Source organism: Temnothorax nylanderi, unplaced genomic scaffold, assembly GCF_030848795.1.
Source record: "Temnothorax nylanderi isolate EJ_2023f unplaced genomic scaffold, tnyl_v1.0 TNYL_tig0049_pilon, whole genome shotgun sequence".
NCBI classification, from domain to species: domain Eukaryota; kingdom Metazoa; phylum Arthropoda; class Insecta; order Hymenoptera; family Formicidae; genus Temnothorax; species Temnothorax nylanderi.
In genome coordinates, this window is record NW_027249111.1 from 560,147 (window position 1) to 577,426 (window position 17,280).

General features: G+C 37.7%; 3 protein-coding genes and 1 long non-coding RNA gene across 5 annotated transcripts; 2 read left to right on the plus strand and 2 right to left on the minus strand.

Moving 5' to 3' along the window:
* The first annotated feature begins 3,203 nt into the window (after positions 1-3,203).
* Positions 3,204-7,243, plus strand: LOC139772425 (uncharacterized). The gene is made up of 4 exons (XR_011718124.1): positions 3,204-3,565; positions 3,665-3,789; positions 4,042-5,963; positions 6,256-7,243. It is a non-coding gene; the product is annotated as an uncharacterized lncRNA (long non-coding RNA).
* On the minus strand, positions 4,287-6,806 carry LOC139772416 (cytochrome P450 6k1-like). 2 transcript variants are annotated; one of them, XM_071706107.1, is made up of 5 exons: positions 6,554-6,806; positions 6,179-6,372; positions 5,645-5,945; positions 5,501-5,528; positions 4,287-5,153 (listed from the first exon to the last, which is right to left on the minus strand). In XM_071706107.1, exons 1-5 carry the CDS (start codon positions 6,804-6,806, stop codon positions 5,135-5,137), a joined length of 795 nt encoding a protein of 264 aa, XP_071562208.1. In that variant the 3' UTR covers positions 4,287-5,134. The 2 variants fall into 2 exon arrangements, with proteins under 2 accessions (XP_071562208.1, XP_071562207.1); XM_071706106.1 differs by having other exon boundaries at positions 5,501-5,578.
* A 1,939-nt stretch (positions 7,244-9,182) lies between the features above and the next one.
* On the plus strand, positions 9,183-14,760 carry LOC139772406 (L-asparaginase 1). The gene is made up of 8 exons (XM_071706088.1): positions 9,183-9,504; positions 10,186-10,297; positions 10,845-10,959; positions 11,364-11,700; positions 11,904-12,218; positions 12,538-12,842; positions 13,185-13,358; positions 13,654-14,760. Exons 1-8 carry the CDS (start codon positions 9,333-9,335, stop codon positions 14,050-14,052), a joined length of 1,929 nt encoding a protein of 642 aa, XP_071562189.1. The 5' UTR covers positions 9,183-9,332; the 3' UTR covers positions 14,053-14,760.
* Positions 14,761-14,999: 239 nt separating this feature from the next.
* On the minus strand, positions 15,000-17,268 carry LOC139772424 (uncharacterized). The gene is given in 5 exon segments (XM_071706116.1): positions 15,000-15,780; positions 16,374-16,539; positions 16,646-16,829; positions 16,992-17,198; positions 17,200-17,268. Coding segments are annotated over 5 exon segments (783 nt in total). The 3' UTR covers positions 15,000-15,623.
* Positions 17,269-17,280: the final 12 nt, after the last annotated feature.

A 17,280-nucleotide genomic window follows, 5' to 3' on the forward strand; every position in this document is an offset into this window, starting at 1 on the left:
ATCCTCCTCCTGTCTGCCTTCGGCGACATCACGCTTTTCTCCAGTAGTGAGCGTGTAAAAAGTAAATCCTCCTCCTGTCTGCCTTCGGCGACATCACGCTTTTCTCCAGTAGTGAGCGTGTAAAAAGTAAATCCTCCTCCTGTCTGCCTTCGGCGACATCACGCTTTTCTCCAGTAGTGAGCGTGTAAAAAGTAAATCCTCCTCCTGTCTGCCTTCGGCGACATCACGCTTTTCTCCAGTAGTGAGCGTGTAAAAAGTAAATCCTCCTCCTGTCTGCCTTCGGCGACATCACGCTTTTCTCCAGTAGTGAGCGTGTAAAAAGTAAATCCTCCTCCTGTCTGCCTTCGGCGACATCACGCTTTTCTCCAGTAGTGAGCGTGTAAAAAGTAAATCCTCCTCCTGTCTGCCTTCGGCGACATCACGCTTTTCTCCAGTAGTGAGCGTGTAAAAAGTAAATCCTCCTCCTGTCTGCCTTCGGCGACATCACGCTTTTCTCCAGTAGTGAGCGTGTAAAAAGTAAATCCTCCTCCTGTCTGCCTTCGGCGACATCACGCTTTTCTCCAGTAGTGAGCGTGTAAAAAGTAAATCCTCCTCCTGTCTGCCTTCGGCGACATCACGCTTTTCTCCAGTAGTGAGCGTGTAAAAAGTAAATCCTCCTCCTGTCTGCCTTCGGCGACATCACGCTTTTCTCCAGTAGTGAGCGTGTAAAAAGTAAATCCTCCTCCTGTCTGCCTTCGGCGACATCACGCTTTTCTCCAGTAGTGAGCGTGTAAAAAGTAAATCCTCCTCCTGTCTGCCTTCGGCGACATCACGCTTTTCTCCAGTAGTGAGCGTGTAAAAAGTAAATCCTCCTCCTGTCTGCCTTCGGCGACATCACGCTTTTCTCCAGTAGTGAGCGTGTAAAAAGTAAATCCTCCTCCTGTCTGCCTTCGGCGACATCACGCTTTTCTCCAGTAGTGAGCGTGTAAAAAGTAAATCCTCCTCCTGTCTGCCTTCGGCGACATCACGCTTTTCTCCAGTAGTGAGCGTGTAAAAAGTAAATCCTCCTCCTGTCTGCCTTCGGCGACATCACGCTTTTCTCCAGTAGTGAGCGTGTAAAAAGTAAATCCTCCTCCTGTCTGCCTTCGGCGACATCACGCTTTTCTCCAGTAGTGAGCGTGTAAAAAGTAAATCCTCCTCCTGTCTGCCTTCGGCGACATCACGCTTTTCTCCAGTAGTGAGCGTGTAAAAAGTAAATCCTCCTCCTGTCTGCCTTCGGCGACATCACGCTTTTCTCCAGTAGTGAGCGTGTAAAAAGTAAATCCTCCTCCTGTCTGCCTTCGGCGACATCACGCTTTTCTCCAGTAGTGAGCGTGTAAAAAGTAAATCCTCCTCCTGTCTGCCTTCGGCGACATCACGCTTTTCTCCAGTAGTGAGCGTGTAAAAAGTAAATCCTCCTCCTGTCTGCCTTCGGCGACATCACGCTTTTCTCCAGTAGTGAGCGTGTAAAAAATAAATCCTCCTCCTGTCTGCCTTCGGCGACATCACGCTTTTCTCCAGTAGTGAGCGTGTAAAAAATAAATCCTCCTCCTGTCTGCCTTCGGCGACATCACGCTTTTCTCCAGTAGTGAGCGTGTAAAAAATAAATCCTCCTCCTGTCTGCCTTCGGCGACATCACGCTTTTCTCCAGTAGTGAGCGTGTAAAAAGTAAATCCTCCTCCTGTCTGCCTTCGGCGACATCACGCTTTTCTCCAGTAGTGAGCGTGTAAAAAATAAATCCTCCTCCTGTCTGCCTTCGGCGACATCACGCTTTTCTCCAGTAGTGAGCGTGTAAAAATAAATCCTCCTCCTGTCTGCCTTCGGCGACATCACGCTTTTCTCCAGTAGTGAGCGTGTAAAAAATAAATCCTCCTCCTGTCTGCCTTCGGCGACATCACGCTTTTCTCCAGTAGTGAGCGTGTAAAAAATAAATCCTCCTCCTGTCTGCCTTCGGCGACATCACGCTTTTCTCCAGTAGTGAGCGTGTAAAAATAAATCCTCCTCCTGTCTGCCTTCGGCGACATCACGCTTTTCTCCAGTAGTGAGCGTGTAAAAATAAATCCTCCTCCTGTCTGCCTTCGGCGACATCACGCTTTTCTCCAGTAGTGAGCGTGTAAAAAATAAATCCTCCTCCTGTCTGCCTTCGGCGACATCACGCTTTTCTCCAGTAGTGAGCGTGTAAAAATAAATCCTCCTCCTGTCTGCCTTCGGCGACATCACGCTTTTCTCCAGTAGTGAGCGTGTAAAAAATAAATCCTCCTCCTGTCTGCCTTCGGCGACATCACGCTTTTCTCCAGTAGTGAGCGTGTAAAAAATAAATCCTCCTCCTGTCTGCCTTCGGCGACATCACGCTTTTCTCCAGTAGTGAGCGTGTAAAAATAAATCCTCCTCCTGTCTGCCTTCGGCGACATCACGCTTTTCTCCAGTAGTGAGCGTGTAAAAAATAAATCCTCCTCCTGTCTGCCTTCGGCGACATCACGCTTTTCTCCAGTAGTGAGCGTGTAAAAAATAAATCCTCCTCCTGTCTGCCTTCGGCGACATCACGCTTTTCTCCAGTAGTGAGCGTGTAAAAAATAAATCCTCCTCCTGTCTGCCTTCGGCGACATCACGCTTTTCTCCAGTAGTGAGCGTGTAAAAAATAAATCCTCCTCCTGTCTGCCTTCGGCGACATCACGCTTTTCTCCAGTAGTGAGCGTGTAAAAATAAATCCTCCTCCTGTCTGCCTTCGGCGACATCACGCTTTTCTCCAGTAGTGAGCGTGTAAAAAATAAATCCTCCTCCTGTCTGCCTTCGGCGACATCACGCTTTTCTCAGCAGTGAGCGTGTAACAAATAAATCCTCCCCCTGTCTGCCTTCGGCGACATCACGCTTTTCTCAGCAGTGAGCGTGTAACAAATAAATCCTCCCCCTGTCTGCCTTCGGCGACATCACGCTTTTCTCAGCAGTGAGCGTGTAATAAATAAATCCTCTGTTAGGGTCACTCGTGGTGGTTTTAGCCGGTAGGCTGCGGGGAAATGGCGGAACTTTAATGTTCTGCTCTCCGCAGAATCCGGCACTCCCCCCGCCCCGCCCCGGGGAAGGGGGAGTCTTCCTCCCGAAAGGGGGGTCACTGGTCACTCAAACCCCGGAAGAATGGAGGCACTCCCCGACCAGTGGTGCTCCCCGATCGGTGGCACAGCCACCGTGACTGGTTGCCACTGCTGACGGGTTGCCTCCAGGACGTCGTGGGGATTCCAGTGATGGAAGATTTCCACCACGTAAAACAAAAAAAAAAAAAAAAGGGACCTAGTTAAAACGTAGGTAGGGAATAATTTTTAATTCCTTTCAGCAATTACATTTCCATTAAGCGAGAAAAGTCAAGAAACATTTTGACTATATTGCAAAAACGTTGTAAAATTAATGCAATATAGCTGAAATGCTTCTTGATTTTTCTTGCTTAAGGGATGAAGTCACACTGCATTGCCACGAGTCTCAATGTGGCTCGAGACTCCTATCTGACCCGGAGGTGGAGGTGGATTTTGCGGTCGGAACAGCATGAAAGAAAGTGGTGAGTGTAATTGATTTTCACGTACTATGTCACTTATGTCCAAAAATTTTCTATCTCTTCTGTCTTTACTTAATCGAATCGTTCATTTGAATGTTTCAGAAAATAACGACGCAGAAGGTGACATCGGAGCAGCGAGGGAATCCTGCGTAGCTGACATTCCGAGCACTCTGAGAGGAGGAGGAGGCCTAGGATAGGCATCGGGCATCGGCGTACCAACACTTCTGGTAAGTGTTACTTTTTATTTTTTTTTAAGATATAGAATCCCTCTTTGTGCTTATTCAGTTCTTACATTAAACCGTGTTTCGGAATTTAAATTAGTAAAAAGAAATATTTTGAAAAATTTGATTCAAGTTGATTCTAACGTAGAAACCTTTTTCGAAGAAGTAATTTAAAATATAATATTACTCTGAATAACGAATAAGATGTTCGATTCGCGTGACACGTATTTAATCGATTCGATTATTTTTATGTTACAGAAAATGTCCACGCGGGAAGGAGCAACGTTGCTTCGCATCGAGGGAACACGAGGGACATCCCGAGCAGCCTGAGAGGAGGTGGAGGCCAGGGAGAGGCATCAGGCGCCGGCGGAACAACATGCGGTAAATATAATTGGTTTATATATATTGTGTTTCGCGGAAAGTTTAATTAATCGGTTTTTCAATCGAATAGTAGGTTTACCATTTGCGGTTAGGAAATATAAATAATGTTCTCTTCTCATAAATATTTGATCACGACTATTTATTATACTGTATTTTTGTCCTCGCGTTATTATTTGTTTTTCAGTTCTGTCCAAGGTCTCGTCTGTAATCGTAAGTTCATTGAATGTTGTGTCTATATCTTCTTCACTGTCGCTGTCTCCTTCTTCCTCACTTCGTTCTACCTCCTCTTCTTCCTCGGAGTCGCCATCGTCAGTAACTTGATCTTCCTGGTCGTCTTTCGGTTTGTCGTCGTTGGTTCTTTCCTCTGTAATTTTCGTGTGGTCCTCGCAATAATTTACATGCGTAGGCTTATTTTGATAAATCTCATAATTTTCACAATCTCCTGTTAAACTATTTAGTATTTCTAAAAGATTAGATGGTACAGTTATTTGTGAATTTAAAGTATTTATATTTTCATTGTCGCTAATTAAAGAATTCATGTCATTGTTGTTAATGTTTTCTAAGGATGTTTCTATTTCAAGTGTTTCGTTTTGAGTGTTATTTATAATGTTTGACGATTCGAAAGGTGAAGATTCAGTATTATTTATCTGATTTATTGGATCATTGTGCATTTCTAAAGATTCATTATTATTTATCTGATTTATTGAATTATTGTGTATTTCTGCATGGACTATGTATTCAATAAACGGCGGTTCTTCTAATTTTTTCTTAGTAAAAGGTATGCTTTCTCCTTCCGATTTCTCTGCATTACGTGTTTGCATTCCTGTAACTACCGGCTCTGGTTCTTCTATCATCATTCCCCTTCTTGGCGAAACTGGCAAAGGTTTAGGATTAGCATTTCTTTGTCTTGCTTCATCATCTTCTGGGCACTCTTCTATTAATTTTTATATTTAATCATACAGATTTCTTATCAAAACACTGATTGCGTCCTTAAAGTAAAAGGATAATTGTATATTTATTTTAACTAAAAACGTATTTTGTTCTAAATAACATTAGTATTAACCCTTTAGGGGCCACACATCGATCCCGATCGTCCCTGATGAAAGTTTTTTACTTTCTTTTAGTTTTTTTATTTTTTTTAGTTTTTTTAGTTTTCTTTTTTGACTGTACATAATTATGTACACAGCCCGCTAAAGGGTTAATTTTCTGGACCTTGAGATATAATACATTGTTTAATGGCAATGTCATGGGTCCTCTTGGATCAATTTTTACTGGTATCGAAGTTTTCTCGCACCGTGTCATCTTGTATTTACTCAATATTATTAGCAGGACTAACCTCGTTTGAACAAGTCCGAATTTCTCGGCTACAAAATATATAAGTGTATGTAGTCTATATTATGTTGATGAAGAAGAACTGAAGAAATATGTATTAATATCTTAATGTAGGATATAGAGATTATATTAAAATCGATTTTCTTACCCATACAAAAACGTTCGCCTCTTCCGAATGGGATATAGACGTCTTCCGGTATGTTACGTTTGTTCCTCTCGTTAAATCGCTCCGGATCAAATATATTAGGATTGCGGAAATATTTTGAATCATAGTGTAGGCCAAGTAACGAAACGTAAACCGGCGTACCCTCCTCAATTACGAGATTGTGCTCCGGCACTTCATAATTTTTCTTAGCCATGTAATTTAGGAATCCCAATGGCGGGTACATTCTCAAAGTTTCTGAGACCACCATATCGAGATACGGTAATGACAGTGAGTTTGGCTCCATCTGGTAATAATAAACAAGGTATAAAAATAATTTTTCATTCAAATTATAATTACAAATAGTCAAATAAGACTTTATCTTGATTTTTAGTTCATTTTCTGTGACTTAAAATATATTTTCTTTGCATTATAAGCCATAAATGTATATACAATTAAATTTAAAAATATATATCACTAAAAATAATTTACAAAAATAAAAAAATTACGAAAGAGACTCAGCGGATGATAGTCGCATACCATGCTATGTGTAACTCTTCCATTGGATTTCTTCAGTACCTCGAGTATTTCATTTCTTAGAGTGTTCTGAATTTTAGGTTGCAATGCGAGTTCATACAACGCGAAGGCCACAGTCGTTGAGATGGTTTCAAAACCAAATAAGAAGAAACTAGATGCTTGTGCCAAAAGATCATCTTCTTCGACATGTTCAAGTCCTGAAATTTAATTTATCTATAAAGTTCTAAAAGCTTTTGATACTTGCCGTGAATAAATTCGTTTCTCATGATTATTGATCAAACATGACGGTTACTCTGATTTTGTTATCGCAAGCCGTTATGTTACACATCTTTATTTATTCTTTTATATAAATTATGTCAACGTAATTATTTGGCTTACTGAAATTTTCAATGTATCTCCATCCAGGATCATTCCACTTGATGTCGACTAGAATATCGATGAGGTCGTATCTCTTATAATGGCGCGGGTGAGGATACGGAGGATACTCAGATTCGTCCCATTCCGATATATAACTACGGCGATCCAGCATTGTCTCCCAGAAAATTTTGCGCATAAAATCGGTTGTCTTCTTACCAAACACTTTTAGTTTAAGAAAACGAGTTAGATTTGGTAGGAAGAATATTGCGAGCATCTTCCAGGTGCGCCTATAATTATTTTCTATCCAATATATCAAATCAATCGATAATTTTATATATCAAAAATATGAAAATTATATAATATTACTTATGTAATCGGATGCGTATAATAAGACGGAAATTATGACACGTGTTTAGTGAATTTTTAAAAACTTTACTTTAAAACTTTATAAGTTCCTATTTATTGAAAGATTGTTAATAAATAAGAAATGTTACATAATAGCCACATGTTTTACATTGTGAGAATTCGTTTTATTGTACGCATACCGAATGCTGCAAATGTAATTTCATGTCAAAAAGAAATATTGTATATAATTTCATTGTATATTAATTGTCAAATTAATTTTGTAATATAACTCTTTTATAATGTTGTACATTATTATAAAGTAAATTGTAAGAGAAATGAAATAAATGATAGAAATGTGAAAAAAAACATATTGTAAATAAAAGAGGACCGCCGATCGGAATCGGCGGGGGCGGTGGAGGGCCTCTATAGGTTGACCTGTTTCTAGCGCATGTTAGTTAAAACTTGAGATAAGAACTAATATTTTATTTATAACTAAGAAAGTGCAAAGTCCAAAATGCATTTAACTGCAATGGCATTCGGTACAAGCAGGACGGCCTTTAAAAATATTGCTCATATATATATATATATATATATATATATAATCCTCCCTTTTTCTCGATACTATAGTATTAGTATTATACATATAACACTACTACAGATCTTTGCAGATGTAGCACGGACCCGTACCAAAATGATGTGTTATCGGCAATGTCGGAAAATGAACGTGGCTACGTAGTACCAATTTCAAAAATGTACTGGCTGTAATGTATAGGGGCTTTCAACGGTCCCACGAAAAAGACCGGGATGGTCTCTCTCAGGCTTCTCTCTGCCACTAGTCACTACGCATTCGCGTTGAAATCATATCTCGACTCGCGAGATATCGAGACACCTCAGTCGAATTCAGACCGAGAAATCGAAAAATTAAATTTCTGTGAATTTTTTAATAATTAATAAAGAAAACTAATTGATAGGTAATCAAGATAAGTAGATTACATCTTTTAAAAAACATGTTAACATTATTACGGTTATTCAGATTTGACAGCTTTACATTGCAGTTATAAAATAATTCTGTCGTCGAAGGAAACTATTTAATCAGATTATTAAATTATCACGAGTAGGAGAAAAAGATGAAAAATCAATAGCAATCTTTGTTAATTTCTCTCTTCTTTCTTGTAAATGTTTATCTTGAAAATAATTTGACATATGCTTCCTCTTACACGCGTATGCAACATTTCAGAAAATTTTGAATAAAAAGTAATTTATTGTTTCCATTTACACTTTGTACACACTTTGTCTCATTTTATAATCTATAATTTACAAAAAAAAATTTATATTTTTTTAATTAAATGAAATACTTTATATGAAAAAGAAAATCGAATAGATACTATATCTTTTGTCAACTATAATATGGCAAATTCCATTAGGAGCAAAGGAAGTAAATGGTAGATATTCCTTATCTTAAATTTTCTAAACTTGACTTTAATAAAATAAACGGAAACATAATGTCATTTATCGCCTAGTTGTTGTGTCATCTGTTAGCAACTGGTTTATTGGAAGATAAACATTTCTACACACACACACACTCTATCACAATCATAAAACAGCCTCAGCTGAAAACTTATCGCTCTTTGCCATTCTTTTGAATGCTTAGGATTGGCACGTTCTATGACCGTGATAGTGTATATATAAGAGTGAATTATCGTCAACTAAGCCGGGCTAACAGACGGCAACTAGCGACGAGGTGACTTTTCCTTGTTATTCACTTATTCCATTTAACCGAGGAAAAAACGGGAGAAAATTACAAAGGCGATTACAGAATTGACTTTTATATATTTATTCGAAGATCAATCTATCTTACTATCCTACATGAAGTAGATAATTCTCTATCGAAGCTCATGGAACGAATTTGATTATCCTTTTATTCCATTATTTCTTTATTAGATTTTTTTTTACATTCAAAATAGGAACTTGTTTATTTTTTTTCCAAATTATAGATTTTTAGTCTGTCGTTATGGCTCTCATAGTTGAGAAATTCTCGTTTTGTGTCATTCCAATAAACCTGGTTTTTATTAAGGACTTCTATTTCTGGGAACGATTCGAAGTGATTTATCTTACATTTGACTTCTTTCTAACGGATAAAAATTTTCATTCCAAAGAAAATCTAGTTATCAAATTGGAACTTTCAATTAATAAGTGATTAACAGTCGATATAGACATTTTATTCATAGACAAAATTGGAAGACAATAATTTATAGGCAATAATATAAATTTTCAGAAAAATTCAAGGAATGAGAAACCTTTATTCCCACTAACTGTTGTATATCGATTCCTCACGTCTGTTATCGGTGTCAAGATTATGCGACACCAGCACTAGCCGTCTTACATAAGCAATCAGTCGCGTAGAAGTCATCGGTACGGCTGCACGTGCGTGAAAACCGGACACTCATGAGCAATTATGTCACGATTGCCTAGTGGGTCACAAGACAACGTGCGTGATAACGATAAAAATGATAGAAATTTGGAAAGTAACAGAAGAAGCAGCATGGCCAATAGTGACAAGCCGGAAGGTCGCGTTCTGGTGCTTTACACAGGTGGCACGATAGGAATGATGAGGAATGAGCAAGGAGGTAATTATTCCGTGAAATTGAAGAGATTACCACGTAGAGTATTTCCAAGAATGTGAAATCTTGCGCCACAAAATCCCAAATCACCGTAGGTTTCAGACACGCGTGTGCGTATTCTTGTTCGTTTCTTATGAAACTCCAAAAAACTCTGATCGGTCTCATGGAGAATTCCTGAAAGATTTAGGTACAATTTTAATTTTTCATATTTCTTTCTTTTGATTTAACTCGCGTTCTGCGGATTTCTACTTGTAATGTCCTTTGTTTCATCCACAGATCGTTAGTAGCGCATGTTTGTATTTACATATCTCAATTGTTAATATTATGGATTTTGCGAATTGCTACTGAGATGTGACGAATAACTCTCACACAGTTCGATATAGATCTTTGTTCACAGGAACACGTTTGAACGTGAATTTAAAAAAAAACCATAAACGTAACACGGTCAAAGCTCCAAATATGATGACGAATACATTTTAGTATAACCCAAAGGCTGCGGTTCACTTGACATTACAAATGCTTCGAAGCATTCCTTTTTTTTTCTTTCAGTGAAAAAAGAAGGAGAAGAATAATGCTTCAAAGCATTTGTAGCATCAAATATTATTATGGCAAAATCATATTATAGCATCATAATTATCTTCATTTTTATCGCATTTCGCTGACAGTAACAAAGTGTATGTTTTCTAGCGCTGGTACCGATAACTAATGCATTTGTTAAAAATCTTCGGAAATATCCACAATTGCACGATCGCGAGTACGCCGAGAAAAGATTCGGCGCGATGGGACCACTAGTATTGCCGTAAGTATTTAAGATTTAATATTTATTTTTTTTGCAGATATATATATATATATTACAATTAAAAATTTCTATCTAAAATCAATGATTTCTACAAACTCGTTTTATCAACTATAAGATTTTCCTTGTAATTTAAACTTTTACTCGTTAGAAAAAAATTATCAGATATTAAATAAATCTTGAATTGTCCCTAAAAATATAATTCGTTACTAGGATTTTCTCAATTCTTTTATATTAAGTATACCACTTTTTATGGCAAGAACAATTAATTATTATTAAAGATAAGTAATTATAAGCAGCATTAATATTTCACAAACGAAAAGAAACTTTAATAATTGTTAAACTATGTCTATTCTTAGAAATTAGAAATTCGGAGTTTCTCCCATGTCACTTTTCCTCAATTCGATTATTTCCCGCAGGAAAACGTGAACCGTAAAAATGACAGGCACTTCCACCTAATTTGCGGAAGAATGTGAACCGGTTCCCCACGTATATACCCTTTCGCTTTCCCTTGCGCAATGTTAAAAGTGCTTTCCTTCTAATCTTGCAGCGTGACCGCAACCGACAATCGTCGGGTCGTTTACAGCGTATTCGAATACTCGAAACTCTGCGATTCCAGTAATATGACTATGGACGAGTGGATTCGCATTGCTAACGATATTAAGGTAGGTTAGTACAAGTCATATCGATAAAAATAGAGCAACACTCGAAGAAAATATTTTGCTCTTATTTAAATTCGATTTATTTATTCGATTTAGTTGAGCAATAAGTACTTGAAGTACTCAAAGCATAAAGCACTCGAAAGGCAAATGAGAAGTAATTATTATTGCAACAGTATTTGATGTATCAGACAACTCATACTTAATGTTTCTGAAACAGTTCGAGTTAATCTAATCTTATTCAAGCTAATCTATTCCTCAAGTTACAGGAAAGATATTTTATCTTCAGTTAAAGGAAAAGGATGATTAAACTTGCAGTCAAAGCGCATATATCAGTTTCATAAACGAGCCGTACCTATGAATTGAAGAAAATTATTGTAAAGTAATTCTCATAGCTTTTTCTTCTCCAGGAATCTTACGAGCGTTTCGACGGATTTGTGGTCCTTCACGGCACCGACACCCTCAGTTACACTGCGTCCGCCCTGTCCTTCATGCTCGAGGCTCTGGGCAAGATCGTCATCCTGACCGGTTCGCAGGTGCCGATTTTCGACACGAGGAGTGACGGTCTGGACAATTTTCTCGCGTCTCTGGTGATCGCTGCGAATTATAATATACCCGAAGTATGCGTGTTCTTCGGTACGAACTTGCTGCGCGGCAATCGCACGAGCAAGGCATCAGCGACGTCCTTCGAAGCCTTCCAGTCACCGAACTTTCCACCCCTCGCCACGGCAAACATCAAGATCGAAGGTTGATTCAAAATAAGAGCACGATCTCTGAGATTTTTCTACAGTTTTAAAGGATTTAAAACCACAGTATATACTTAAAATATTATGAAATTATTATACCATGCATATTTTTTTTATTATCAAATGCAGCTTCAAATTAACACTTTTTTTTCTTGAAGGAGAAATTTGATTTATAAGAATTTTAAAGCTAATATTCCTTTGCAGTGGACTATCGCTCGATTTTCCGTCCATGTACCATGGAAAAGTTCTATGTACACGCGTCGCTCAACCGAAATGTAGGCCTGCTCCGATTGTTTCCCAGTATCACGTCTGACCTGGTCAAGGTGTTTCTTCAACCGCCTATGGAAGGGGTCGTACTGCAATCCTACGGCACGGGGAACATCCCGACAAATCGCGATGACATCATCGAGGAGTTTCGCGCGGCGACGAGGCGGGGTGTGATTATCGTGAATATCACGCAATGCGCGAGTGGATGCGTCTCGGACGCATATGAGGCTGGAAAACTGCTCCAAAAAGCTGGTACCGTGCAATCTAAAGTATTGATTCAGGAGATAATTATAATAATTTAAATACACAGGAATCTCTCGCCCAAATGTTTTAAATAATACTGAAGCTAAACTTTCCTCGAGATTTTAGCAATTTAAATTCTTTATCTTAAACTGCTAAAATTATACATTCGGTAAAAATCATAGAAAGTCTTATGCAAAACTTGCGCGACACAGAGTTATGTAAACATAAGTATTTTCCTGTTACTATAAATAATGTTCAAGATAACGATAGTGTTACGTACTATTTCCAACAAACTTTATGACTTGCAATCATTGCTATCAATATGCAGGTGTGATATCGGGCTTTGACATGACACCGGAGGCAGCATTAACGAAACTCGCGTACGTTTTATCGAAAAACAATTGGGACACAGAAACTAAACGGCAAATGATGCAAACGAATTTACGAGGCGAGCTGACCGCCGGTCGGCCACCCATTATACAGGACTGGGATCTGGTGGAGGCTGTCGCTAGGTCCTTGAGATTATCCTCGATGGCGGAGCTTCAGGATCTGGGAGCGATCCTGTTCCCGGCTATGCTGAACGCCGCAGTGATCAGGCGCGACGTCGTTAAACTTGAGTCTTTAAAAGGATACGTTAGTAATCATCGCTTTTGCTTCATTTGACGTTAATCAAATTTTTTTTAAGTAACAAAATTAATTCAACAAATGGAAGAATATTTTAAAATGTTAAAACATCTTTTAAACGTTGTTCCTTCTTCTCCATCGTGCAAATTATATTTTTTCGCAATATTAATTTTTTTATCGTTAGCGAAGAAAATCCCTAAAAGCTAGAATAAAGCAATATTAGAAAAACGATAGTCTCTAACATACATATGTCGATTGAGTTGATATCGTAAAAATAATATAAATTTACACAGTATTACGGAAGGGTTACTTTTGAATTATTTATTACTGTAATCGGCTTTTTCTATTTAGGGCGCGGATATCTCGCTGGCGAACGCAGACGGCCGAACGGCTTTGCACATAGCTTGCTGCGAGGGGGATATGAAAGTCGTGCGAAGTCTTTTAAAAATGGGCGCAAATGTTCACATTAAAGATCGATTTGATCGCACGCCTCTTACCGACGCAATCGAATATGATCGTCATGAGGTGAGATCACTCTCTCAGGAAATTAGCTTCCAAATTCTAGCTCTATATCATATCTCTGTTTCTTTTTATACTTTCTTTCTATATTTCTAAAGAGATTTGAGATTCAATTGAGACAATTGAAACTATAAAATATGTATAAAATAAATTGTTGACATTATTATATTATTTATATATGTCAAAAAAGACCTCGATGGGATTTTTAATCTTTCACGAAAAATATCACTATTTGATTTTAATTAGTGGACTAAGATCTTCCATGATCAGAGTCATTAAAAGTTTTCACGTAATCTTCCAGACTATTAGGGTACTGCTGCAGTGTGGAGCGCATCTTCATGGCGACGCTGTGTTGATCGGCGAGAAGATGTGCTCAGCCGCAACCGCCGGAAACACGAAGCGTCTGCACTCGTATTTGATGGCCGGCGCCGATCTATCGCAGAAGGACTCTTCTGGACGCACACCGCTGCATTTCGCCGCTCTTCACGATCGCGTGGAAACGGTCAGGTACCTGTTGGATCACGGTGCGGATCCGCGCTGCGTCGACATGCTGGGAGAAACCGCGACGGATCTCGCGGGGACTGTGCAAGCCGAAGGTGCCATATGTTTGTTAGCACCTTTCAAGCAGAACGGCGTCCACGATGAGGTCGATGACAAAACTGCAGCGCGAATGCAAAATCTTGGCCTGTCTATGTCTTAGTTACTTTCAGCTAAAAACGATTGTCTCAAAGGTGAATCTTGAATTAAAAATGAGCTGACTGTGATTTATTCTATTCTCTTCTTTTGATCTTATTATAGTCTATTGCTTATACTATACTAGGTGAAAAATTCGTTTAATAAAAATTAATTTCTTGAATGAGATTAATGTAGCCAGGTTTTAAAGATTGCGACTATGTAAAAGTATCACTGTAAATTAATCCAAGTTATTTCTACACACATACACATCTAAAAATGGCACATTTGACTGAAGCTTTGTTATGTTTTGTTGCGTTTTAAATTAATACGTTTAATCGTATTAAATTAAAAATTAATACATTCAACGTGTTAAATGACGTGATTTAAAACGGTAAAAAATATGTAAGAACAGCTTTGGTTAAAATAAGACACTGGGATTTGCAGTGATGTGACAGGGTTTTAAAGAGGAATAGTCGCAAAGGAGATCTGTGTATATATATTTTAGCTCCTTTCAAATTTTATTACAATTACAAACAGTGCGTAACACGATTGTCACAAATTTGTTGGATAACAAACTTAACATTTTTGTATCTAACCTTTTATAAACTCTAATAACATTATTTAGTGCATATATTTCTTTGCAATAATAAACAGCTCTATTATTATCAAAATTGGTAAATTTATACATGTTATAGAAATGTATTTTACAATAAACGTAAAGGTTATAAACATATATATACTACAGTAATTTTTTGAACAAATATGAATAAAGAAGCCAATGACTCCTAGGAATCCTCGGAATCTTCGAAATCTTAGATTCCGAATTTCATATAATTTTGTACTGTATTATTCTAACGATATTTATAAGACATCGTTATTTAAAACATAATATTGATAATAATAATAACCTATATTAATATTAATAACAGCTGTGATTATTTGAATTAATATTCATTACATTATATAATCAGAATAAAATTGCATAAAATATTTAATTGAATAGCATACTTTTAAAATAATTTCAATTTAAATAAAAAATGATCACATATATCTTATCTAAAATTCCTCTTCTCATTTTTTTTCAATTTTTTGAAAAAATTCGAATATCAGAGAAGGAACGCGCAGAAAAATCTTCTTAATTTTACTTGCGTTGTCATGAAGAAATCGAAATCGTTTGTTTTAAGCGAAATTGGTTGAGAATGACTTATGTGACACCAGACTCGTGTTTGTCAAAATAGCAGTAATTTTCTAACGATTTGTGTAAAAGAAAAAGTGAAAGCGCGTCATCTAAATACGCGACGTGGTTTCTCTTAAGCGCAACGAAATTTCACACCTCGTGCATCAGGATAATGAAGATCGGTCGTCCTGATGTACATAACTCGCTCGTCACACCGCGAGTGGTTTCAAAATTGAACGTGAGACAGATTCGTCGGGTCAGAGAGTGTTTTGCAAAATTTTCACAAAGTCGTTCGCTGTTTGTTTCAGTAATAAAAGGATATGCGACCGTAAAAGGATACGCCAATGTCGCCCATTTCGCGATCGATAATACATTTACAGTTTACAATTTACAATTGCGGAACGTCGAACGTCGCGACATCAAATTGTGCCGAATTGCCCCATCATACTTTTAAGGATTTTTGGCGACACAAAGCACTCCTTGTAAATGCGACCGCAATCGTGATGCCCTTCTCGACCTACCCTAATAGCTTCCTGAATGACTGTGCCATTCGTGAATTCCTTAAACCACTTGTGACTGTTTAAAATATTTAAGATAAATTCATGTGTGATTAGAATTTAATCTCTCATGTAATTATAATTAAGATATTTTTGCATATATTTATAATAAAATTTATAACATAATTTGATTCACAATAATCTTCATATTCAATTTTTCTTAATTGAATAATTAATATCTTTGTCATAAATTTTAATGTCGCTGAACGAAGCGTGATATATGAATGTAACTTTCGACTACCTTTCAGAAAAGAGACAAAATCTTTGAAATTAAAAGAGTATTTAATCGTTATTTAATTATTATTGTAGTGTATTTTATCGTCCGACAATAATATATTATGACATTAATTATCTCACTCTTGTTCTTACTTTCACATATTTGTTCAAGTTAGTCTTTATAATATTTCTTCCTCCAAATCTCACGATTACATATATTATTGATATTAATGTTGTTAACATTCACTAAATAAGCAAATAAAATTTCTCCATCCAAAATAATATAATTATCTAATTCTGAATTAAATTAGTAAAAATCTCCAAAATAATATTTTTCTTATTAATAGTTGTTAATTATTTATTATTGTTAATTATAATATTAAAAGTTAGACGTACCTTGATAATCCATCGATAATCTTGTCGGTACTCGTAGGGTTGTCGGACTGACTCGCCTCGGAAACGACGGAGCAAACAATGCGCTGGACACAGGGTGTGATGTACCGGTTGCTAAACACAATCTCGTTTATCGTATCTCCCATTTGCGACCATTGCGAGTCGAGACCTGGTAAAGAAATTCACATAAATTTCGGATAATTCAAAAGTATTTCTAATAAATTTGTCATCTTAACGCAGACCAACGAGTAAAGATAAAAAGATAAAACTCGTACTTCGATACTGCATTCCTGGGCCTGGCTTCGAGAAGAGGGGCACCGCCAAAGAGAGAATGGCTGTTAATACGCCGGCAATTGACAACCCTCTCGTGTTAACGTTAAGCAGCGGTAATACCTCGCCAGTCTCGCTTACGTGATTCAACGGTATCGTGAAGAAGGGCACCGACACATCCCAAGTGATCTGGAAAATTTAGGAAGGATCTTTTAAAAGGCTAAACAAATTCTTTAGGAATGACTCAAGATCGAAAAGAATCACTCAATTAATGAGATTAATCCTCGTGGGATTTACACACGCGTTTAAAAAATGTCCACGTTATTAACTTCGATTCGATGGTATACTCACTTCGACTTCTCCGCCTTTAGTGTCAAACGAGATGAGCTGCGATTTCTGACCGTTTGGCTTCGTGAATGTCCGCGTAGTGCCGTCGCCAATAACTCGCACGAAGAACAGCGCAAAAGGTAGAAGAATCAGAGTCAGAGCGGCCGAGTCTGTCGGTGTGGCCCTCATGTCCAAAATCTGTTTAGGAATAGTTGAGAATTGGATGAAATATTAATACACTTTCTTTTTCAGATTCTCTATATCCTCGACTTTCTGCCGCCCGCGAAACAATGAGATGCATTTGTACTACTCG